At 34.4% G+C, this 25,492-nt stretch overlaps 1 protein-coding gene across 5 annotated transcripts in view; it reads left to right on the top strand.

Annotated features, from left to right (window-relative positions):
• Nucleotides 1–25,492, top strand: part of DENND4C (DENN domain containing 4C) — a 95,467-nt gene that overhangs the window by 59,016 nt on the left and 10,959 nt on the right. For 3 of the 5 annotated variants that reach the window (XM_031449642.2, XM_064490175.1, XM_064490178.1), the window contains exons 14-28: nt 322–357; nt 445–575; nt 1,932–2,064; nt 4,213–4,419; nt 8,726–8,854; nt 9,033–9,177; nt 9,458–9,604; nt 13,666–13,788; nt 14,697–14,843; nt 17,213–18,375; nt 19,824–20,001; nt 20,690–20,799; nt 21,098–21,273; nt 23,606–23,788; nt 24,740–24,935. In XM_031449642.2, coding sequence (XP_031305502.2) covers nt 322–357; nt 445–575; nt 1,932–2,064; nt 4,213–4,419; nt 8,726–8,854; nt 9,033–9,177; nt 9,458–9,604; nt 13,666–13,788; nt 14,697–14,843; nt 17,213–18,375; nt 19,824–20,001; nt 20,690–20,799; nt 21,098–21,273; nt 23,606–23,788; nt 24,740–24,935 — 3,204 coding nt within the window. The remainder of the gene's footprint in view (nt 1–321; nt 358–444; nt 576–1,931; nt 2,065–4,212; nt 4,420–8,725; nt 8,855–9,032; nt 9,178–9,457; nt 9,605–13,665; nt 13,789–14,696; nt 14,844–17,212; nt 18,376–19,823; nt 20,002–20,689; nt 20,800–21,097; nt 21,274–23,605; nt 23,789–24,739; nt 24,936–25,492) is intronic. The other 2 variants (XM_064490176.1, XM_064490177.1) reach the window with 2 other exon arrangements.

Genomic DNA, 25,492 nt, shown 5'->3' with positions numbered 1-25,492 from the left:
TTAGATAATATCAACCACTAATGCAGAGGTTTAGTAATAATGAAATTTTTGATTTGAGAAACCAGATTACTTTTGTGATCGCCCATCTTTTGCTTATGGAGGATTTATGAACAAATTAACCAAAGTAAATTGTTTTCTACTCTGATAGCCGTAAGAGAAATATACTTTAGCCTAGTAGTATAAGGTCCCCCCAAATATATTATGAAGTGTTTCCTATCTGCCTAGTATTAAAAAAAGGATAGTTTTTAAATAAGTTTAAGATTATCTCTGTTAATTTAAAAGTAGACATTTTTCACTAAGAATTCTTTTGTTTTCTTCTAGTTGTTTCCTGATAAAGGCACAGAGAAAACAGATAAGGTATTTTTTTCTTAAATTAAAATTTTGATATTTGAGGATGAGACCTTGCTTATTTGCAAATTAATTGGAGAAAATAATTATTTTTAGGTTGATTTTGACTCAGCAGAAGATACCAAGTTGATAGAGCTAGATGATTCACAAAAAAGTGAGCACACTGTATTCATAATGCCACCAGAGCCACCTCCTGATGACGAAACGGATCTGCCACCAAAGTACAGGTAGCAGGAGTTTTTTAAAGAGCTGTTTGGGCACAGCTTTTATTTATCTTTTGTGATTATTAGTAGATATGTATATGAATCATTTGTGAAGGTCATTTTCAGAATTTATTCAGTGAACTGATGGAGATGAATATTTTATGGAGATATACCAGGTATTGTAATTTAAGAATAACCACATTGCATGCATTTATTGTGATTTGTTTAACTAGTCTCCTTTGGATTTGTTTGTAGTTCTTTGCTACCGATATCTTTATGTATATATACAGTTATTTTCTTAGGCTGTATTCCTAAAAGAATTTCTGGAGCAAAGGGAATATAAAATAAGTTTTTTTCAAAAATACAGAATTGATTATATATCACCAGGGCTTCATAAGAATGAAAAATATATACCTGGGATTGAGTGGTTTAATTAAATACTATTTTGATTGCATGTTAATTTTAGAACTCTTTTTTACTTTTGCTTACTTACTATACATTGGAATCCAGGTATGGGCAAACAAGGTAAATCAAATAAGGAAAGGTAATATATTCCAGCAGAAAATTGGCCAAAGGAAGTGAGTAGGCAATTTCTGAGAAGAAATACCGATAATGAATAATATGAAAATGTTAAGTTTTTCTAGGATCCAAAGAAATGCAAACCAAAATGATGAGTAGAAGCATTTTTAATTTATCAGATTAAGAGTAGGCTATCCTACTAATTAGAGTGTATTTTACAGTGTAGGTAAGTATAACCTTTCTGGAAGTAATTTGATAGTGATTATAATAATTTTTATTCTCTTGATAAACTCTGACCATAGAAAACTCTGTTGTTGGGCATTATCCTAAGAAATTTAAGAAAAGTATTCACAAAGATGTATGTACAAAGATATTTAATTGCAAAAATTGAGAAGTAGTCTACAAATGTCCAACAGTAAAGAATTGTTAAGTTATGGCATGTCCCTAATGTAAAAATATTATAGTTTTTTTTTCCTTTTAAAATGAAATGCAAGGTGCTTTTATAAAGAAAAACAAAAGTATACCAAATGTTATTTTTTAATATAAATTACCATTGAACAAATAAGTTCTGTTGAAAGTCTTAATTCCTCTGTCAAGTAATATATTAGGGTTTTTTAATGTTCCAGGGGTTGGTTGAAAATAACATATAGGATGGGGAGGAGCCCAAGTTTCCATGTAGATAGTCTGTGTATCTTATAATTACATCATCTTATACTTTTGAGAAAAAAAATTTTATATAAGGATTTTGGAGAATATTATTGGGTATTATTTGAAGTTTAGAAATATTCACCTAAATTCTGGCATAGTATAAAGAGTTAATGTATTTTAAATCAGCAGCTCTATTTTTGCTTTTTATTTTAGTTACAAATACTTTCCAAGACTGGATCTTAAGCTTTTTGACAGACCGCAGGAGTTGAAACTTTGTTTTAGTAGACACCCTACTGGGAGTAGCATTACAAACAGTCCAGCTCTCATGGCTAAGAGAACTAAACAGGTCAGATATTCTTTATCTAATACATGTTAATTTAAAATGCAAAATATGTATATGTGATATGCAGCTCATAGTTTAGAATTATTTCACAGCAACCATTTGAAGAACCACTATGGTTATTAATGAAGTAAAATAGATTTCTTGCAACCCTGCTTATAATACTGAGGCTAATGTTTATGTTTATGCTCTAAGAGAATCCTTGGGAAGTAAATATACTTAAAGAAAAACAACTTTATTGATATATAATTCATATACCATACAATTAATTCTTTTAAAGTGTATTCATGGGCTTTTAGTATTTTCACAGGGTTGTGCAACCACCACTACAATCAATTATGGAACATTTTTATCAACCTAAAAAGAAAGCCTACACCCCTAAACTGTGAACCCTCCGTTCCTCCATCCCCACAGTCCCAGGCAGCCACTAATCTGTTTTCTGTCTCTATAGTTTTGCCTTTTCTGGGTATTTCATAAAAATGGAATTGTATAATATGTGACTTTTTTGTGACTGGTTTCTTTGACTTTGCATTATGTTTTTAAGGTTCATCTATGTTGCAGCATGTATCAGTATTGTATTTTTATTGCTGAATAATATTCCATTGTATGGAATATTTTCTTTATCCATTCATGTCTGTGTTCCTACTTTTTGGCTGTTAGGCATAGTGCTGCTGTAAAATTTGTTTGTAAGTGTTTGTGTGGATATATGTTTCCATTTCTTTAAGTATATTCCTAGAAGTAGAATTGCTGTGTCATGTGGTAACTCTGGGTTTAACTTTCTGAGGATTTGTCAGACTGTTTTCCAAAGTGGGTATACCATTAAAAATGCCCACCAGCATGTTTAAGGGCTCAGTTTCACCACATCCTTGTTAATTCTTACTATCTTCTGTCTTTCTGATTATGGCCATCCTAGTGTCTATGAAATGGTATCTCATTGTGGTTTTGATTTGCATTTCCTTCATGGTTAATATAAATATATTTTATACTAAATATTACATTTCAAAGGGAGTTAACTTAGGACAACCTAGACATCTTGCTTTTATACTGTATCTGATTTAGGTATAAAGAGTTAAACTATGGCTAAGTGTGAGTTAAAATTAAACATCCTTTATACACATACTGATATTTGAGGGGGTCTACAAAAGCCTATGCTATAATGAAATTCTTAGTTCAGGTTGTACCAATTCACATACAGTCCCCCAAATCCTGGCATGATCCTTAACTTCATACAGCACAGTTCTCTCAATGCCATCTAAAAAGGTTTTTTGTTTGTTTGTTTGTTTGTTTGTTTTTACTGTTACCAGCTTAATAAAAGCAAGTTTTTTCAATAGGAAAATTCTGCCACTAAGTCTTTAAATCTCATTTTCACCAGAATTTTTTTTCCAAGCAAGTCTTGGAAATAGACCTCATAAGAATATGTTTATTTAGAACACATCTTAGCAGAGGGATCTTTAGTGCGAGGTATACGGTGGCAGTCTGATGTGTCTGGAGGGCTCTGTAGTTTCTGGGAGTGTGTAGTGTTTGATAAAACTCAGCAGGTGATTTTGATACCTGTTCTCTTTTACACCTAAACTAGAATGAAAATCAAAAGTGGAAAACATGACTATCAAATGAATTATTAGGTGGGAAGATCTATGATCTTTCTCAGACGACTTTGCCTGCAAAGAAGGAATCAGTGACGGAATTAGCACAGAAGATAGGGTGGAAATCTTGGTGGGAAGTAGCCTAGGGCATCTTAAACTTTTTAGCAGGGAGAAGAGTGAGAAGACACTGACTTTTCAGGATTGATATTGTAGAACTCATAAGCAATCCATGGTTAAGTCTCTTTCATCACACGTGTGAGTGCCTTCTATGTGAAGGGCAAGTAATTAACCATTATATTGTGGTAGTATGAATGATCTCTCTCAAGGAATTTCTAGTCTGTTAAGGACACACGTACTTGCCAGCAGCTAGTTACAGTACAGTATAATGTGCTTCTATAGAAGGAATCATGTTGCACTAAGCAGGAAGCCGTTCACAAAAGCAAAACCAAAATGCTTGATCTTAGAGTCAAATTTTACGTTAATTTCTTACCTCCTTTTTTACTTCTCACTTTTCCTGTCATCTTAATGAATTTTAGTAAATGTCATGATGTTGTATTTATTCTCTTTCTAGGAGATAAAATCAGCCCATAAATTGGCGAAGAGATGTTATACAAATCCACCCCAGTGGGCCAAGTGTCTCTTCAGTCACTGTTATAGTTTATGGTTCATTTGTCTCCCCGCCTATGTTAGAGTTTCTCATCCTAAGGTCCGAGCACTTCAGCAGGCATATGATGTGCTTATTAAGATGAGGAAAACAGATGTGGATCCACTAGATGAGGCAAGTATAACAAATTGAGTTACTGTTTCTAAGATAAATTTTATTTGTATTTTTAATAAAATTTAGGTCTCAGTTGCTTTCCAGTATCCTCAAATATTTTCATTAAGTAGGAAAGGTAAAACTATTATCCTGTTTCATAGAGCTAATACTTATTGTTTATTTTAAAATACATTTATTTAAAAATTAATGGCTTTGAAGTGAAGCAGAGACTTCCTTTCTTAGACCATATTGTTTGCCCTTGATAAATAGAAACAAAATTGACTTTATTTTATTTTTCAGGTAACTTTATTAGGAAGCAAATAGGCTATTTTAGTAAGTGCCTCTCCACTTGGGACCTGTGTCCTAGGGTGATTTGCATAACCTTTATGTGTTTCACATTATGTATCTGAGAATGTGAGTCTGAGTTTCTCAACCTCGGCTCTGTTGATATTTTGACCCACGTACTATATTGTGGGGGCCTGTCCTGTACAGGGTGGGAGGTGTAGCAGCGTCCCTGGCCTCTACCCACTAGATGCCAGTAGCTCCATGCAATCAAAAATGTCTGCAGACATTACCAGGTGTCCCTTGGAGGATAAAATTGCCCCACTGATAAAGGTAATGATATTTAGTTTCCTTCCTCAATTGGTTAATTTGAGGGTTAAGTCAGTTAATGTACATAATGTGCCTAGACAAGTACCTGGCTGATAGTAAGCACTTGGTGAACCATGGGCTGAGTCTCTTAAGCCTTAGATCCGTCCTAAGAGACAGTGAGATTACCCAGTTAACGGTTGAAGAAATTGAGGTACTTATTTAGCCATTCTCTTTTGCTGTTTTTCCCGTTAAAAATTATTTTTGGTGTTAAAGTAACTAAAAATGATACTTAGAACCAGATTAGAATTTACAATGTAGTTGGAATAAAAATTCAGAGTAATGGATGTTAGGGAAGAAGGAGAGTACACAGGGTTAGGAGAGAAGTGGGGTTGAAGAGGGGTGCATTATAGGCTTCAGCAGTAATTGTAATTTTTTTCTTTTTTAAAATAAAAAAGATTTGAAACTGATACAGCATGTACATTATTGAGATTTGATAATGCTTGTGGGCACACTAAAGTTCTGTTTTCTCTAAGTACTATCCATATGTTATTAAAAAAAACTTTTCAAATAGATAAAAGTTATAAAACAAGTACTAAAATATCCGTTCTCACATTTGATTACATTTTCTCTCATCTAATGTTTATAAAACTATTTGGAAATTAAAAGTGCTTGGTCAGAATTAGTATTTTGTACCTTGTACTTTTTAGTGTTTTTAAAAAATTGTTCTGGTAGACTTAGTTTTTATACCTAAGATATATTTTAAGATGTGTTTTAACTTTGTGAAAGCATGGAACATTTTTGAAGTGCTTTAAAGTATGCTCTGTGAGAGAGTGAGTGTTTACTGTGTTATCACACTCTAAACTCAAAGCACAATACTTACATGTTCTTTGGTACGTTTATAAGTAATTTCCTCTAAAGATATTTAGGTTCTGTGGTAGTCTTTTTTTTTTTTTTTTAACAAGTAATTACATTCTCTTGTTTTCTAAAATGAGCAATTATAACTAGTAAGCTAGAAAACTTTTAGACCATCTCCCCAATAAATACTCTAATAGGAGGTTTAAGGCTTAGAGGTTAGTTTGTTGTATTCCCACTTCTAAGAAGTTATATTGACAGATTTGTAGTCACCTGAAGTAATTACATCTCTACAACTGGAAGAAGAAGTGTTTGTTTATTTTAAAACTTAAGGATGCATATTTGCTTGGCATATTGGATGCATTTTACTTACTTATTGGTTACTACTTGTTTATTGGTTACACATAGAATAGCACGTTAAAGTTTTGACAGTATTTTTATGTACATTATTTCCTTTGGTATTCCCAGCAACTCTGTGAGGCAATTTTATATATTAGCTACATTTTACAAAGAAAGAAATTTGAAACTTAGATTAAATGACACACACACAAGGCTACCCAGCAAGTTAAGTCATTTTGATTTTTAGGTTCATATTCCATTAGAACTCATTGTCTAATTCATATACTTAATGTTTTAATTTGACAGTTTTGTGTTGTATGTTATGTTTGTAAAACTTGTAGTAACCTAGATTTTAAAATAAAACTTGTAGAAGACCCAGAAATAGCATATGCCACATAGGCTAAATTAAAGTTAAAATGCATAATGCATTTTGCTTTTAATAGTATTTAGTGCATTTTAATTGAAATAAAATAGGTGTGTCAAGCTTATTCTTATGTTGTCTCATCAGTCTGTTTGTATAGATATTGTTGTACATTGCTGAGTAACAAACCACCAGTTAAGTTAGTGACTTAAAATAACCATTTTATTAAATCTTATTATTTAATTTGCTGAAAATCCAGGAAGGATTCTGGGTAATATTTCTGCTCCACATTGCATTTAGTTGCTTCACCTGGTTATAATCAGTTGCTGGCTGGTCTGGTCTGGAAGGTCCAAGACAGCTTAACTCAAATGCCAGCCAGGTACCTTAGATAGGTTGTCTGGAAGACTGGGCTCAGGTGGACCCCTCTTCTCTGTGTAGTCTCAGGACCTCTCCTTGTGGTAGTTAGGCTTTTCCCATGATAGCGTAGCACTCCAAGAGCGTTTGTTTCATGAGAGAGGAAGTGGAAACTGATGTTTTTTAAGGCTTAAGCCAGGAAATTGGTACAGCGTCACTTCAGGCAAATTCTGTTGGTCATGCGATCTCAGAGGTTCTTCCCCCTCAATTCAAGGGGGAAGGATATAAACCTCTCAACAGGAGGGGTAACAAAGAGTTTGTGGCCATCTTTTATCTACCATAGATATCCAAAAGGTATCATTTTGTAGGTAACAAATCACTGCAACTGAAAAATTATATCATGATTATTATTTCTTTAATTTGGTGCCTGGCTCTTATACAGGTAAGCCTGGAAGACTGGGCAAATACTTTGTAGATGTCAGAATAAATTAATTGTCTAGAATGGTTTTGGAAAATTTCAGATTAATCCCAGTTTGACATAGAAAGTGATTTACTTCTTCGTAGCTCATGGAATCTTAAAGTTGGATAGGACTCCAGGATATTTTAGGACTCAACCTAAACCTGAGATGTAACATATAGGATCTTGCCTATATGTGAGTTGGCTCTCATTGTTAGAAAGTGTGTGTTTTATGCCGAGTCCAGTTCCACCTCCTTATGGCTATTTTGGAATTGCACAGACTATTTACTGCTTCTTGTAAGTGACAACTCTTCAGGTATTTGAAGAACTATTGTGCTGTATTCTTCTCAATTCCGTCATACATCTTACCTAGTTCCCCTATTTGTTCCTCGTTAATATAGTTTCCTAACATTTCTTTAACCTGGTAGTTTGTAGAGTTGCTCTGAATAGTTTCTGACCTCCTCCTGCTCCTAAATTATACTCTCCTTTTCTAACTTCACAGTACTCTTCTTTAGCTCCTCTGCCTCTTCACATCTCTTTTCCTGTTTCATCTCTGGAATAAAATATCCTTTCTCAAATCTTTTTACCGTCCCCTTTAGTAGAGAGGGCAGCTTGGCTTTATGGTTGGTACTCACAATTGTTAAAACAACTCTGTCATAAATAGAGCACAGTGTACAAGTCCCAAGAAGAGTGTATCTATGTGTATTTTCTTATTCTCAAATTGAGCTATACTGTAAACTGGCTCACCTCTTTGCCAGGGATCCTTGAGATTCCTGTTTCTTTCTTCATAGTTTCTACCATTGTCTTCCAAGTGTGAGATTCTAACTTTTAGGAGTTCCTAGTTGAGTGATTCTAACTTTTAGGACTTTGCTCTTATGATCAAATCTAGCCCTCTTCAGTAAACACATGGTCTTGGAAGAACCTTTGCTAATAATATTCCAGTGTTTTTAACTTCCTTTTCATACTTTTTTAAGACATGGGTTTACAGAATTTTTTGTTGCTGTTATGTAGGCATCCTGCTGTCTTTAATTCCTTTGACATAAAATATAAAACACTATTTGGGAAAGAGCTATTTTAATCATGCTTGATTTTAAAAATGAATTCCTTCTCGGATTATGGAGAATAATAGTCACTGTCTTTGTGTAAAACTTAGTTACTGAAACAAATGTCACATGTGCACAAAGGTTTTATGTGGAATAGTTAATCTGATACTTCCTGTTTTAAAAATAGTTTACTGAGACCCTCAAACCAGAACAAAGGAGAAAATGGTGCTTAATAACTTTGAGAAGAATTGAGTAAGTCATTAAAAAAAACCTCTACAAGTCAAAGATTAATATGCTGACTACTAATGCTTTGATGTTATTTTTTGTTAGGTGTGCTATCGAGTAGTAATGCAGCTCTGTGGACTTTGGGGTCACCCTGTTTTAGCAGTGAGAGTTTTATTTGAAATGAAAACTGCTAAGATAAAGCCCAATGCTATTACTTATGGCTATTATAATAAGGTAAGTAGGACTGACATTAGGCAATATATGCTGCTTATTAAGATTAATCATTTTTTGTACCTTTATTATGCAAGAAGCTTCTTTCAGGGGTATAATTATATATATATATTTATGTATTTTTTTAAAAAGATTCAAATATTCCTAATAATCATTATTTTTACCTTTATTTTACCTTTAGGTAGTTTTGGAGAGCCCGTGGCCTAGCAGTACCCGCAGTGGTATCTTCTTATGGACGAAGGTACGGAATGTGGTACGTGGCTTGGCACAGTTTAGGCAGCCGCTTAAAAATACCGTGCAAAAGTCACAGGTCTCCTCAATATCAGGTAATACATGTGATTGGAAAGATACTTTCTTGCTGAACCATAAGCTCTATAGGCATATGAATTTTTAATTATATGAGGCAGAAAAATTAAATGAAATTCTGGTTGGTGTTTTCATACACTATCTACAGAGTAGGTAAAGGTTGCCTTAGTCCAAAGTTATTTTTTCTCTCAGAAATTTAGAAAGTGTTCTGCAACTTTAACTGAACTGTGAGTCGCTTATGTTTAGTTTCAGAGATTACCAGCGCATGAGTATTTGAACTGCTGTTGTGCTTATCTTTAGCTCCTCAGAATGCCGCGGGTGGAAGTGATGGGGACACGGTGAGCCACGGTAGCGTGGATAGTTCTAATGATGCTAACAGTGGGGAGCACACAGTCTTCGTCAGAGACTTAATCAGGCTTGATTCCATTGATAATCACTCTAGCACAGGTACTAAAATCTGGATTTTACTAACCCTTCGCTTACTCTCATGTTAAGTCTCATTTTTTTAAAACAGATTTTACCCTCCTCTCTCAAGTTGGTGCAATATGAGTACCTTAAAAATACCGTATATAAATAAGGGAAGAAAGTACCCCCGATTGCAGATTACTTGTCATTATTTCCTGTGGTGTAAATTAACTGCAGAGTGCTGTGCAGAAGGCTCTCGAGCGGTGCTTCTTTGTTGTTGTTGATCATTAATGTGTGAACGTATATGATACAGTTGTTGGGAACTGTGAGCTGAGGAACTTGACTTTTAGTGACACAATTGCAAATCTTTATTTCATTAAGTGAAAAATATTTATTACAGATGTGAGATTATGAATATTAAAGAGGGAAGAAAATAAGTCACACACCATGAGAAAAAAGTATTCTTTGCATAGTCATTAGTTTAAATGACACTTTCTAAAATCTGAGAAACTGCTGAAGCTACTTTTACATTCAAAGCTTGGGCCTAACCTCTGCCCTTTGGAGTTAGAAATAAGCATATTTAACATAGCACATTGAGCAGATATGTGTGTGTTGCACATCCTTCTTCTTGTGTTTTTCTTTTTTTGTTGTTGTTGTTACTGTTAGTATCTCAAGCTTTTCTTTAAAAAGAATTCTAATTCCTGTGCTTCATCTGATGAACTTGTCTCAGTGACTGAAGTTTCCTTTTCTCTGCTCTTTGTTGCTCTGCTTTTTGCTCTGTGCTGTTTCTTGGTGCTGCATTTGTCCTTGGCTGTCATGGTGTGGGGTGCAGACAGACATGTATGACGTGAAGCTATGGATACACGTGTGCATTAATCCTACCCTTGAATGTTAACCACTTCAGGTAATTTCCCATTTATTAGGTTAAATTTTGCTGATAATGCAAGGGTTGGGGACAGACATTTTGTTGTATTTTAAGTATTGTTACAAATGGAAAACAATTTGAGTTTTCTTGGCTTTTTCTCCTTCAGATACGTGTAATCATATATGTACTGCTGAAATATCCAGCTAACACTTTATAATCAATATGCAAAGCATATTTGTTACTCTATTTGAAAATATGCTCTGCCTTGCAACAGTTTTTTGTTTTTTTTTTAAAGAGTTCTTATATTGAGGGTGGTTTGTAGCATCATTGTGTCAGTTTTATGGGCATTAAAGATTTCAGTATTCTAGCTGTTGAGGTGGTTTTCGCTTGCTAAAACTGATCAGCTGAATTCTTGTGGTAAAAAGTACCCTCGTAATTACAGAAACATGTATAAATTGGTGAAAGTCAATGTAAAGACATAAATTATAGTTCTTTTTGTAAATTAACTTTCAACATGTAGGAATTTTTATGAGACTTTCATTTTAAAACTACCTTATTTTATTTCCTGTTGTATTTTTTCCTAATGCTTATAGAATAAATTGCTTTCATTAATGAAAAACCAAGAAAGTAATTTTGTGGTATGAAACCATTTCACCAGGAATAATAATAATAATGGTAGTAATAATAGATAAACAGTATCTTGCCTCTCTAGATTTTTTAATTGTCTCCTTTAATTAAAAAAATGATCTCCTAGTAACACTGGGTAATTGTATGAAGATTCCAGTAGTTGGGGAAGAAACTTCGGATCCCTTTTTTTACATATTTTTTTCAGTTGCATTTCAAATAACTGAAGCCCTGACTGAATTTACAATGAATATCTGTCTCTGTAGAGTTTCTGGTGATGTCGTTTGATACTTTGGAGACTTCCAGCCCAGGTGCTTAAGTTACTCTTTTCATTAAGGATTATCTCTTGGAATCTTTCTGCTTGGTACCTGATACTGAATCATTTAGCTTGTTGTGGGGCATATCTGGGTTTAATCAGTTTACTCAGTTCCCAGTCTAGTGTCCCTTTCATAGCACTGTAATGCTTTGAGGGGGCCAATTCAAAAACTAACTGAAAGTAGGCATTCTAAATAGCAGTATTTAAAAAATGTAATTCTTTTGTTATATGGCAAACCCAAAGTTTGAATGGCAGTTTAACAAGTAGTAGAAAGTGGAAGGCACTATATTTTTTGTTTTATGTGTTTTTCATTGACATCCTTTATAATGATCCTCTAGTAACTCGCCTTTGTTTCAGTTTTAAATGATAGAACATTAAGGGCAAAAAAGACTTTTAAAAAAACATTTGGAAATAATTTCAAACTTACAGAAATGTTTCAGAATGGTACAAAGAACTCTTGAATAGCTTTCATCTAGTTTCATTGACTTTTAGCTTGACACAGTTGCTTTATCATTTTCTTTCTGTACACATGCAAATTTTTTTCTATATTATGCGGCAGCAGGTTCCATAATACATCTTGCCTTTGTACCTCTTAATGCTTCAGTGGTATTTGCTCTTACATAAGTGATAGACTACTTTAATCTGTGGTCTGTATTTTGGTTTTGTCCTGTGTGGTACTTTAACTCCCTCTCTTTAGTCTTTAACCTGGCATAGTTCCTCACCTTTTCTTTCTCTTTCATGACCTTGACCTTTTTGAAGAATAAGTCTAATTATTTTGTGGAATGCTCTCAAATTTGAATTTGTCTGCTGTTTCCTTGTGATTATATTAGGTTATGCATCCATGGCTCTGCTACAACAATGGTGCTATATCCTTCTGAGATGATAACATCCCAGAGGCACACAGTGTCTGTCTGCCCCTCACTGGTGATGTTTTGATCACCTGCTGTCAGTGTTTGGTTTCTACTAGTTACTGTTATCCCCTTGCAGATAATAAGCTATCTGTGAGGAGACACTCTGAGGCTCCGCAGTATCTTTTAAATTTAGCATCCATTAATGCTTCTTGCCTAGACTAGTCTTTACTATGATGGTTATAAGTAGTGATTTTGCCAACTCTGTCCTCTCCTCACGTGTATAAGATGGCATTCTTCTATTGCGTGTTATTCATGTTTTTGAGCACCTTCTTTCTTGCATAACAGAATGTTCCTGGCTCATTAGTATACCTTTCCTGCCTGAGCTCTGGAATCCACCATTTCTTCAAACACCCCAGATTCCTTTTAATGGGCAGTAGATTTTAGAAACCAAGATCTGGGCTCTGGGAATGCTTGCCGCCACTAGAGTGTTATTGTTCTAGACTTTTTCAGCAGAAGTAGAAAATATGTATATTTATTTTAGAAATACTTGTAATTCCAAATCATCCCTACAGGTTTCTCTTTGCCTACCTTCATTTCATTCTTTAAAAATCTCTCTTATTCCGTAATAAGAATCTTGGCTTCCAACATCATTATATTTACTCATTGTCTGGGTCCTACAGTACACATAAAATAATTTTAGAATTCCTACACCGATTCCCCTGTGAGAAACAGACGTCCTAAGGAGTTAAGGATTTGACTGTTACCCCCAGGCTTAAGGTATATACTTAAAATAATACGTTGAAGTTACTTGAATTAGTCCTTTCCTATCCTTTCAGTGTGGTTATGTTATTCATATATGGTTGATTTCATTTGTTTCTATTTACACTCAATTTTAGTTACCCCCCCACCTCCAGTTCTGTTGATTTAATTTTCTGAATATGTAGAAGTTGATACATTTCCAAAAATGAAAACAATTCAATAAGCCATATTTAGAAAAGTTTCCTCTCTCTTTATCCCATTCTGTTTTCCTCCGTCTCTGGTAGGTAACCAGTTTTATTATTTTCTAGTTTATTATTCTTGCATTTCCTTTTGCAAAAGTATGCAGATTTTTTTTTTAAATTCCTCTTTTGTACACAAAAGGAGCATTCTATGGAAGTATTCCAAAAGAAACTTCCAAAATATTATATCCAAACCTATTAATTTACAGATGAGGAAATTAAGGTTCAATGCTTCCAAGTGCATTATGATTTTTAGTCTTTGATGTTTCTGTTTCTACTGGCCTTTGCTTCTTATTGTTTTAAAATGTTTTGTGTGCTTCGTGAGCTTTCTTCTCTTCTTTTTCTATACGTTTAATTATGTAGATTGGTGGAAAGTTCTTTGACGTTTTTATAGCTGGGTTATAAATACATGAAAGCATTTATATGTAAGCTTGCATTCTTTTTAACAGGTGGTCAGTCTGACCAAGGCTATGGGTCTAAGGATGAACTTATAAAAGATGATGCAGAAATTCATGTACCTCAAGAACAAATATCAAGAGAAACGATAACTAAAACAAAAGTGCAAACAGACGGTTAAGTACTGATATTTACTAGCTTTACTTTAAAAATACCTTAATTAAAAGTCTTATTTGATCATTTTGGTGATAATTTCTAGAAATGTAAGTTCTGGGCTTATTAGATATTATGTACTCTGTTATATGTGGTAGATTTTGGTAGTGTCTGAATTTTAGAATTTAATTAAGAGACTTTCAGAGATTCTGTAGGTGGGCCCTCAGTTTTGCAGGAAATAGCACCCCATCGGGGAATTCATTTGCTGGTGTGACATAACTGCTTTGTGACGGAACCAGGACCAAACTGTGAGTCATCGGACTTGTATTCCAGCGCCCCTTTTGTTTTCAAATGCTCCTTCATTAGAGGTCCTTCAAATAACTAAGTGAATATTTTTCATTGGTAGGTTCCAACATAGGCTATGTAGTTTTCCTTTTTTTTTTTTTTAAGGGACTCATTGAGGTAGAAATGATTTGTAGTGATCATTTTACGGAAATATGGAGGAGTATTTTGGCTTCATGGTAATAAGATATTCTTCCTATCCTCTTACACAAAAGTGCACTTTCTTTACGGATGCCACTTACTTTATGCTCCATAATTATGCAGACGCCAGCCCCTCTTCTACTTGACAAGTGATGAGGAGTATAATCGAAGGCAAAAGCCCTAATTTATTCACTCAAGAATGCTCTAGTTAGGATTATGAATGCTGAAATAAAATATTTATTTCAGTCAGTACTGACAACATTTATGGCATAAAACAGAGCAGAATAAATCAGCAATAAAATAGTCATGTATGCATCCCCACTTGGAGGAAAAACCACACACAGTATATATCTCTATCTATCTATATATATGTATATATAGATATATTTTGGTTTCTGTTCAACAGTGGCAAAAATAGGAATGATAACGTCCAAATATTTTTTCCCAGAGGCGTGTGATGTCTCTGCTGTTGTGGCCAAACATTCACAACCTAGTGTAGAGCCACAGAGTCCCACTGAACCTCCTGCGTGGGGCAGCAGTATTGTGAAAGTTCCATCTGGCATATTTGACGTCAACGGCAGGAAAAGTAGCACTGGTGAGTCTTTACATACTACTCATTAAATATGTAAAATAGGCTTCTGTAGATAGACATGTATCTTTAATTACATTAAACTGCTGACTTAATTGTAATGAATATGCTGAAGAGCCAGAAGTAAGCTGAATCCTAGAAACGGGCTAAAGAAGAAATTAAAATAGTTATTTAAAGATATTTAATTGTTAAAAAGAAGAATATTAAGTATGTTTAGTTGTTATGTAGAATACCCTTTCTTGTGGCAGTGCCTGTTCTCTGGTCGATCCCTCTTTCTCTCGATTGATAACGAGAGGATTGCAGGGCAGCCCTCCTGTACCCATCCAGGACAGAGAGGCAGTGCTGTGACCACATAATCAAGGGCTTCTTTGTGGCAGGGTTATTCTTGTGACTGAAGGGAAATGGAAGAAAAAGATTCACATCACTACGTTCTACACAAAAATACTAATGGATCATTTAATTTTGGCCCAATTATTATAAGTACCCTGAACCACTTTTTATTCGTGATGAAGTATTTGTAATGAATAACTCGGTTGTGTGTGACTCCCATGCTTTCAGTTATGTTGTAGGCCTCCCAAGTACCCTTAAGGCATAAATCTGAGTATATGATTTTAAAAGACAATGAAGTTAGTCCTTGTTAGTAGTAGCTGCGGTTACGTTCCCTGAAGTCCCTGTCTTGTATGTAAGTTATCTATTTTACGACTTTATAGAAGTTAATTTGTCCAGCTTCTTAAATTGGTATGGAAATAACTCCTTATTCCTATAGTCTTTTTTTTTTTCTTTTTTTGGTAGTTATGTTACCAAATTCAGTTCTTTTGCGGGAGGGTGGGAGGTAGTTTGCTCAAGAGGTGGAGCTAAAGTTTTTTTGAAAAAAAAAAAATGTTCTGTATCCTATTTTCCCAACCTATTGATAGAAGGTTAAAAAGAAAAAAAGGAAAGAATGAAAAGGAGAAGGACAGAGTTTTCTTCATCAGGGTTTAGACTCTCAGAATGTTGAAATGGACATGGTCTGGGGACTGGTGTGTTTCCTTCCCATTTTATTTATTTTATTTCCATGTTACATCTTGATATAGGAAGATTTATTCTATTAAGAAAGGAGGAGGTGGTAATGGGGCTTTTACTGATATATCAAACAGTCAGTTTTATTTTAAAATTGAATAAAATGTGTCACTAAATTTCTGGAAACAATATGAGAACCAGTCAATTTGCAAAGATCTTTTTCTCAAGTATGGGTAGAAGTTTTCAAAGCACGTACAAACTTTGGAGCTATAAAATCCACTAATTTAAACCCTGAAAGCTTTAAGACTATCTCTAGATGCTTATCATTCTGTTTAATTGGAATGATTGTGATTATTAGTAGATACCAATTTGGAGTATTAAAAAGAAGCTTGAAATCAGTTTGGAAGATTGAAAAAAGACAGCTTTCTCTCCAAAACTCCTAGGTTATTAGGCTTTTTTAAAAACAAATGAGAATCCTAAATATGATTGGTTAGACTTAAGTTCTGATAGTGATGCAAATAGGAAACAGCTTTTGGTCTTGGCTTGGTGGAAAAAATTATGTTGTAGCGAAGAGTTAAAGACCGCCTGCATCCCCCAAAGCCAGGAGAGGTTCCTACAGCATAATTTTTGTTATTCTTGATTAAACAGGATTGACCTCTGAGGGCTGGGATCATGTCCATTTTATTCTCCATTGTATTCCTAGCACCTCGCATAGTGAATGCTAGTAGATGTTCAAATACTTGTTGAAGGAATGAATATGTCTTAAAAAATTTTGGCTACTCAGATTTTATCAGGCTTCTTGGGATTTGCCAATTCTAAGCACTCCATTCTAGATTCTTTTACGTTGGGGCAGTTATTTTACTTTGGAGAAGTAAGGCTTTGGCTATAGCAAATATTTAATTTCTCCATGATTATGAATTTGCTTTATGCAGGATAGATTCTGGCAAATATTTGTTGAATTAAATCTATGAAACCTAAGATCAAAGAGATTATTTCTTTTTTAAATTTACTGTTTAACACAGAATATATCTCTTAAATTGAATATAAAACTCTTAAAATGTAAGACATGTTTGTAGATGTACATTTATTGATAAATGTGATATCTTTTAGTAAGCAGTACAAGTATATACAGCATATATTGAATGATCTTTTCTTAAAATATGTGTGTATATGCATAGACGATGAAAAGCAGATTGTACATTAAAATGTTACCTCTGAGAGGCAGAGCTGGAGTTTTTTGGTACTTTTTTTGAATACCATGTAAACTTTCTGAATCTTTTAAGTATATGTCACTTTCAAAAATTAGAAAATAAACAGTTTGATAAAAGTTACATCAGAAAATAGAGATTTATTTTTAATATACTTTCTCTTTTTAGGTAGTACATCTAATGTGCTGTTTTCTACTCAAGATCCAACTGAAGATGTAGTCTTTAGTGAAATTACTAGTCTGAAGAAGAATGGTGATAGAGGAGAAAAAAGACAAAAGCATTTTCCAGAGAGAAGTTGTAGTTTCAGTTCTGAAAGTCGAGCAGGAATGTTGCTTAAGAAGAGCAGTTTGGATTTGAATTCAAGTGAAGTGGCTATGATGATGGGAGCAGATGCCAAGATTCTCACAGCAGCACTGACGAGTCCTAAGGCTTCTCCGCCTCATGCTGTAAGAACGCATAGCTTTGAGAGTGCTGGCTGTCATCTGGCTGACACTAGGACCTGTGTGTCTGAAAGCACTCGGGATTCTGAGCACAGATCTTCAACGGTATTAGAGATGCTTGAGGAAACCCAAGAGCTCGTAGAACCTGTGGTTGATGAAAATGTAGCTAAAACTTCTGTGACAGACGATACGTATGACGGCCTACAACATGATAGCAGTCAGTCCAGAGACTTGAAAGCAGGATGCAAAGATCTAGTAAACAAGAGAAGTAGTTTATATGGTGTTGCTAAAGCTGTTGAGAGGGAAGATGTGGAAACTGGACTAGATCCTTTGTCGCTTTTAGCCACTGAATCTATAGGAGAAAAAACTCCTGATTCAGAAGATAAATTGTTTTCTCCAGTTATTGCACGTAATCTGGCTGATGAAATCGAAAGCTATATGAATCTAAAGAGCCCCCTGGGTAGCAAGTCTTCAAGCATGGAGTTACATGGAGAGGGAAACAGAGAGCCTGGCACTACCACTGCACTGATTCACCCTTTGGAGAGGAGATCAAGCCTCCCTTTAGATCATGGTCCACCAGCACAGGAAAGTCCTGAAAGTGAAAAAAGCTCCCCTGCAGTGTCTAGGTCTAAAACTTTCACTGGCCGTTTCAAGCCGCAGACTCCCTCTCGAGGTCATAAGGAACGTTCAACTTCTTTATCCGCACTGGTCCGTTCTTCACCACATGGTTCCTTGGGTTCTGTGGTAAATTCTTTGTCAGGGTTGAAGCTGGACAATATACTCTCAGGGCCCAAGATAGATGTGCTAAAATCTGGTATGAAACAAGCAGCAACAGTAGCCAGTAAGATGTGGGTAGCTGTAGCATCTGCCTACAGCTACTCCGATGACGAGGTAAGAATGTTTTATGTGTGTCATCTGTGTGCTACTGGATTGTTTAGAGTATTTTTTATATATAAATCATTACTTAGAGTTTTCTGGTAACTCTTACATTTTAAAATGTTACACATATCCTGTTTTTCTTGAAACGACAAACATAAATATAAATTTAAGGAAATTAATGATGAAATAGAATATCAGGACCACTTTATAATTCTATAGATCAATCTAAACTAACATGTTAAGTCTATTTCTTTGAAAGAACTAATGACTAATGATTAATGTTTGAATTAATAGTTATGCCATGTTATAGTTGCATAGCCCTTCACTTTAGAAGTAACTTTCCCCTGTGTTATCTCTTTAATATATGTGAAATCATCCTACAGCTTAACTGATAGATTTCATAGTGGATAACAAAAACTGGTGTTTTTTTTTTATTGAAGTACTATTGGTTTACAATGTTGTGTTAGTTTCAAGTACAGTATAGTGATTTAGTTTTTTGCAGATTATATCCCATTATAAATTATTACAGAATATTGGGTATAATTCCCTGTGCTATACAGTAAATCCTTGTTGCTTATCTATTTTCTGTATAGTAGTTTGTATCTGTTGATCCCATGGCCCTAATTTGTCCCTCTCCCCCTCTTTGGTAACTGTAAGTTTGTTTCCTATTTCTCTGAGTATGTTTTTGTTTTGTATATGCATTTATTTGTTTTATTTTTTAGATTACACATACGAATGATATTATATAGCATTTGTCTTTGTCTGTCTGACTGACTTCACTTAGCATAATATTCTCTAGGTCCATCCATGTTGCTGCAAATGGCAAAGTTCATTCTTTTTTATGGCTGAGTAATATTCCTGTATGTGTGTTGGGGTTAGTAGTGGTATATCACATCTTCTTATGCCAGTTGTCTGTTGATGAGCACTTGGGTTACTTCCATGTCTTGGCTGTTGTAAATAGTGTTACTGTGAACATTGGGGTGTATATATCTATTCAAATTAGTGTTTTTAGTGGGATTGCTGGATCATATGGTAAGTCTATTTTCAACTTTTTAAGGAACCTCCTTACTATTTTCCATAGTGGCTGTACCAATTTACATTTCCACCAACAGTGTACTAGGGTTTCCTTTTCTTCACATCCTCTCCAACATTTGCTATTTATAGACTTTGCTATTTGATGATAGCCATTCTGACAGGTGTGAGGTGACACCTCATTGTGTTTTTTTGTTTGTTTGGTTTGGGGTTTTTTGTTTATTTTATGAGGGGGAGGTAATTAGGTTTATTTATTTATTTATATTTGAAGGAGCTACTGGGGATTGAATCTCGTGCATGCTAAGTGTGCATTCTACCACCGAGCTCTACTGCTAAAGGAATTTAATTCAGAAAAGGGTAGAGTGAATATATTTTCATTGGAAAAGGTATTATTTATGTATGTGGGATTTTATTCTCTTTAATTAAAGGAGGAAACGAATAGAGATTACAGCTTCCCAGCTGGCCTTGAAGACCATCTTTTGGGGGAGAATATATCACCTAACACAAGCATCTCAGGTTTGGTCCCCAGTGAACTTACCCAGAGCAACACAAGCCTTGGCAGTAGCAGCAGCAGTGGAGATGCGGGAAAACTGCATTACTCACCAGGTAAGGGGAAGGATTGTCCTTTCTTCTAGTTTATATGTCCATACTTTTTCCTTCCTGCACCACACACACAGTAAGCCCCATTTGTTGAGGTGGTCTAACAGATTTTTAATATACCCACACCACACTATCACTGTTATTTTATGTGATCTACAAGTCACCTGCTGAGTTTATTTTTCGCTGTCTGTGTTTGTGGATTCTATCATTAGTTGTTGAACTTCAGTGTGTATCAAAATCACTTGGAAATTTTGTTTAAAAATATATACAAATATTTAAGCCCTAGGCTAAAACTTTTGAGACAGAATCTGTGGGATGGGACCTTAGGAATGTATATTTTTGACCAACTCTCTGGATGAATTAGATGTTTACCACGATGTGAGAGTCCCTAGGCTGTACAAGTGAAATTTCCTAGTTGTGTGTTAATTTTTTAAATTGTAATTTTATTCATTTTCTCCAACTTTCTATTACGAAAAATTTCAAATGTCCTGAAAAGTTGAAAGAATCATATAGTGTACATTCATATATTCTTCAGCTAGTTTTAGTTAACTATTGTTAACTTTCTCTCTATGTACATTTCTATACTAAACCATTTGAAAAATGCAGGCTTCATAATACTTCTGTCTAAATAAGCATTTCTGAAGAATAAGGGTATTTTCATACATAATGTGTTATGATGTTTACTTCTCTCTAGGTGAACTTCCATTTCCAAGAGGCATAAAAGGGCAGGACTTTGAAAAGTCAGACCATGGGTCTTCTCAAAACACCAGCATGTCTAGCATCTATCAGAACTGTGCAATGGAGGTAAAATTACGTTCTGTATTCCACCCATGATAAAGTGGCTGGAAACATTTATATTTCAGAGTGGCATGTAACAGAAATATGCAGTATCTTTGTGGACAGAATAGTAAAATAAGTCATTTTGCTGAATTTGTTTTATAGCTTATGTAAGCAAGGCAATAAACTGGTAGGTTTACCTATAAAGTAATTCAACCGTTATTTCCAAATTTATAAACAAAATAAATAAAATTCTGTGTTCGTCTCGGGAAGATGGCGGATTTTCACCGTGGAGGAGCTCAGCGTGTGCACGTTCTGTTCTTAGGTGCTGATGTCAAGTTGTTCACAGTGCAGGGCTTGCGGAGCCTTAGTTTATGATGAAGAAATTATGGCTGGATGGACAGCAGATGACTCAAACTTGAATACCACCTGTCCCTTCTGTAAAAGCAACTTCTTGCCTCTTCTCAATATAGAATTTAAAGACTTGAGAGGCTCTGCAAGGTTAGTATTGTAAAAGCTCCCTTAAGAGGTAAGTGCCCCCTCCTGGGTATGACTCCTGGGGGAAGAGTGAAGTAGTCATGGTATGCTCCAGGTGTTCCTTTCCTGGCCCCTTGACTTTCACTGTTTGAGTAGAAAATACTAGTAATGTAGGAGGCTGCTTTTCCACTTTATTTAATAAATGATTATCAGTAGTAGTTAATTCTCAGAGCTAAGCTTTATAGATTATATTATTTTTATATAGGTTATATAATTACTATAGATTATTATAGATAATTCAGAACTCTAGTGTTAGTCATTATTTTAATCTTTCTGCCTCAGTGACCTTAATTATGTCTTTTGAAAGCCTCCCTCCACCCCCCCCCCCAAGAAAAAGGGGGCTTCAACTCTTGTTACTTGTTGCCCTTTCATGTGATGCTCTCTATAGTGAAATGGCCAGCTTTGTTCTTTCTTCTCAGTATTGCTTTGGCTCTTTGGGGTCTTCAGTGGTTCCAAATAAATAATAGAATTTTTTGTTCTATTTGTGTGAAAAATGTCCTTGGGATTTTGATAGTTTTACTGGTTGTAGATTGAAGAGGTGAGACAAAAGTAGCTTTGCTACCCGCTCCATTTTGCTGACATCAGTCTCCCCTTTGCCAATTTTTGTATTGTTTTCTTTTTCTTGTTAATCTTTGTCTTGAATATTCTTGGTATGAATTCTTTAAAGAGAAATTAATTTTGATGTTATCATTCATTAATTTTCCACCTTATGATTTGTGCTTTTGGAATCCTGTTTTAAAGTTGTGTCCCATCTGCAGGACATGAAAATTTTCTCTTAACCGTTGTTCTGTTAGCTTTATATTTTACCAGTTTTATTTAGGTCTTTAATCCATCTCACCTTTGCATATGATGATAGAGATCCAGCTTTATTTTTCTTCATATAATGAGCCAGTTTTTCATCCTTTCATTGATACGGAGTGTCAACCTTTATCGTGTATCAAGTTTCTGTATATACCTTGCTCTGATTCTGTATTCTGTTCTTTTTGTCAATACTGTATCATTTTTATTCCTTTGTCTTTATATTATGTCTGATTGGTAGGGTAAGTTCCCCCTTGTGGAATTTTTTTTCTTACAGTTGCTTATTTTTTAATAAAAAACTTCAGAGTAACTGACTTCTTAAAAAAAATTTGCCTGGAGTTTTCATGGAATCAAATTAGATTTATAGATTAATTTGGGGAAAATGGATGTTTTCAATATAAATTCTTCTATCAGTGAGCATAGTATATATCTCCATTTTTTAGATCTTCTTTTATGACTTTTGTTAAGAATTTTAAATTATTCTCCATAAGGTTTGTACTTTTTTGTTGAGTTAATTATATTCCTTAAGCTATTGTGGGAAAGAGCTTATTTTATATTTTCAAATTGGATATAAAGAAGCATTATTGATTTTCCGCCCCATTATGTCATTATGGAAAATTTCAAACTTAAGGCCAAGTTTAAAGATTTTTCTCCTTTACAGTAACACCCAAATATCCATCCCTACATTCTACAGTAATGTTTTTCTCTTCTTGCTTTATCACCCATCTGTCCCTTCATCCACCTACCAATCCGTCCTATATTTTTATTCATTTAAAATAAAATGTAGACATTTAATACACTTTCCCCCCATAGACTTCAGCATTCATATCATTAGCTGGAGTTCAGTATTTACAGTTTTTTTCCTTCATGTTAAATGTATATCCAGTAAAATGTACAAATCTTAAATGTACTATTTGAAGAGTGAATTCATACCTTTGTGCAAACCAAACCCTTATCAAGATACAGAACATTACTATTACCTCAGAAAGTTCTCTTAATGTCCCTTGCAAGGGCCAGCCCTCACCCCATCCCCATCCAGAAGGAGAGGGAGAGAAATGAGATGAAAGTAAAATAAAGAATAGAGGAGAGTGGAAATGACTAGAGAGAAAAACAGAGATTTATAAGGGTGAAAAGGGCATTATAAACAATTACAGGTTAATACATATTAAAATGCTGGGATTTTTTAACTAAGAAAATTAGTGAAATATTTTGCTTTCCATCTTCCTTCATAGCTTTATCTTTAGAGTTTCTCCAAAGCTGAAGGGACCTTATATTGAACTATAATGACCTTCTCTAGGTCTCTTCATTTGTAAAGTTTTGGACGAGAGAATGAGAGCAGGAGTGTGTGTGTTTGAAATGGACAGTATTTCTGTGGATTTGTATAAATTATTGTTGGCTATTTTACCATAGAATGATTCTAAATATGATGAAATTTAGAGGCTTCTAGGGCTTTTAAAGGCTTTTTTTTTTTTTTTTTTTTGGACTGATCCGTATTTAGCTTTTTTATGAAACCAAGTACCTCTGGTGACAGTTTACAGAGTGGCAGCATTCCATTGACAAGTGAACCTTTGGAACAGAAACCCATATCCAGTTCAGCAGAACCTGACTTGATCAGCTTTATGGAGTTCCCAAAACATAACCAGACCATAACTGAAGAAACCAGCTCTTCAGTTGAATCAAGGTACCAGAGGGTATAGAGAACCCTTCATAATAAATTGTACCCTTGTGAAAACTTAAAGGTTTTGGCTTATATAGGCATACGTTTTGACATTTTCAAAATTTTAACCTTAAATTGTTACTACCATATATTATTTAAATATCTAATGACTGAATCTGATGATAAACCGTTTTCAAAACTGTGTGTAATGTTTTACAGTGGTCTTTTACAAAATGAACTTGTCAACAGTAAAAAAGTATTTTCCCCTTTAGTGTAGTCATTGCCAGTTTCCAGACATATTTTCTTTACTATGAAGTATACTTTTTACTCTTAAATATTGAATCAAACATTTTTTGAGAGCCTGTTGTATCCTTAAACATTATGCTGAACAGTAAAAAATTAAAATAAATAAAATCTGCCTTCTGTCCTTAGGTGGATCATGGCCTGGTAGAGATTAGATACTTATCAATGAACTCACATTACATATTTGAATGTATTATACATACTTCTAGGTGATTTTGTTTAATAAAGATGAAATAATGTTTTAGCAAAACAACTGAATGGGCATGTAATCTTTTTAAAATAGTACCTATTATCAGGGGAGGGTATAGCTCAAGTGGTAGAGCACATATTTAGCATGCAAAAGGTCCTGGGTTCAATCCCCAGTTCCTCCATTAAAATAAATAAACCTAATTACCTCCCCCTCAAAAAAACCCCAAAATTTTTTTTAAAATATTTTAAAAAATAGTACCTGTTATCTACCATATATGCTCTTCCCTCCCTCCACCAGAGTCATTCATTCCATCCCGTTATTCTGACCAATCTCACAAAAATGCCTGAAGAAATATTAATTTTTCTACTGTGGTACTGACTCTCCTCAGATATATTCAGTAGAATTCATTGTAGAAAATACTCTGACTCTACAGATTGATTGTTTCACACAATCTAAACACAGCATCTCTTCATTTTTTTAAGTGATGAAATAATGAAAACCAGTGGAGATGTCCAAAGTATGAAAATTTCACCTGTACCTAATAGTTTATCAAAACGAAATGTATCTTTGACTCGAAGTCACAGTGTTGGAGGTCCCTTACAAAATATGGACTTTTCCCAGCGACCGTCTCGTGGCATTTCAACAGTTAGTCTTCCGAACAGTCTGCAGGAAGTCGTGGTATGTAACGAGGTTATATTTATACTGTGTGTTCATTTAAGTATTTATTAAAACAGCACATAATTCTTCTGTAGTAGGTTTATTTTACTCATGTGAAAAGTGACAGTTAAAAGTTCTTAGTATGTTTATAAAAAATGTTTAAAACTTCAAATATATAAAAAAAAATAAGAGTATGAGTCTCTTTGACCCATCATATAGCTTCAGTAATTTTTAACTTACGATCATTCATATTTCTTGTATACCCTCATTCACTTGTTTCTTACATCTGTTTGAAGCAAATTTCGAACCACATACATTCCATTTGTAAATATCTCAGTATTTATCTCTAAAAGATAAGGACTCATAAAAATACAATGCTATTATCAGAGCCCCCAAAATAACAAATAATGGTAAATTATTCAGTCTTTGTTCAAATTTCTATTTGTCTCAAAAGTGTCAAGTATGTGTATGTTTAGTGGTTTGATAAATCAGGATCAAATAAGGTCCAAGCTTTGTAATTGGTTGATGTGTTTTTTTGGTCTTTTTAAATCTGTAGACTCTTTTTTTCCATTGCAGCT

This window comes from Camelus dromedarius, chromosome 10 (assembly GCF_036321535.1).
Source record: "Camelus dromedarius isolate mCamDro1 chromosome 10, mCamDro1.pat, whole genome shotgun sequence".
In the NCBI taxonomy this organism is placed as follows: domain Eukaryota; kingdom Metazoa; phylum Chordata; class Mammalia; order Artiodactyla; family Camelidae; genus Camelus; species Camelus dromedarius.
The sequence above is the reverse complement of the archived record's forward strand: the minus strand, read 5'-3'. Positions and strand labels throughout refer to the sequence as shown.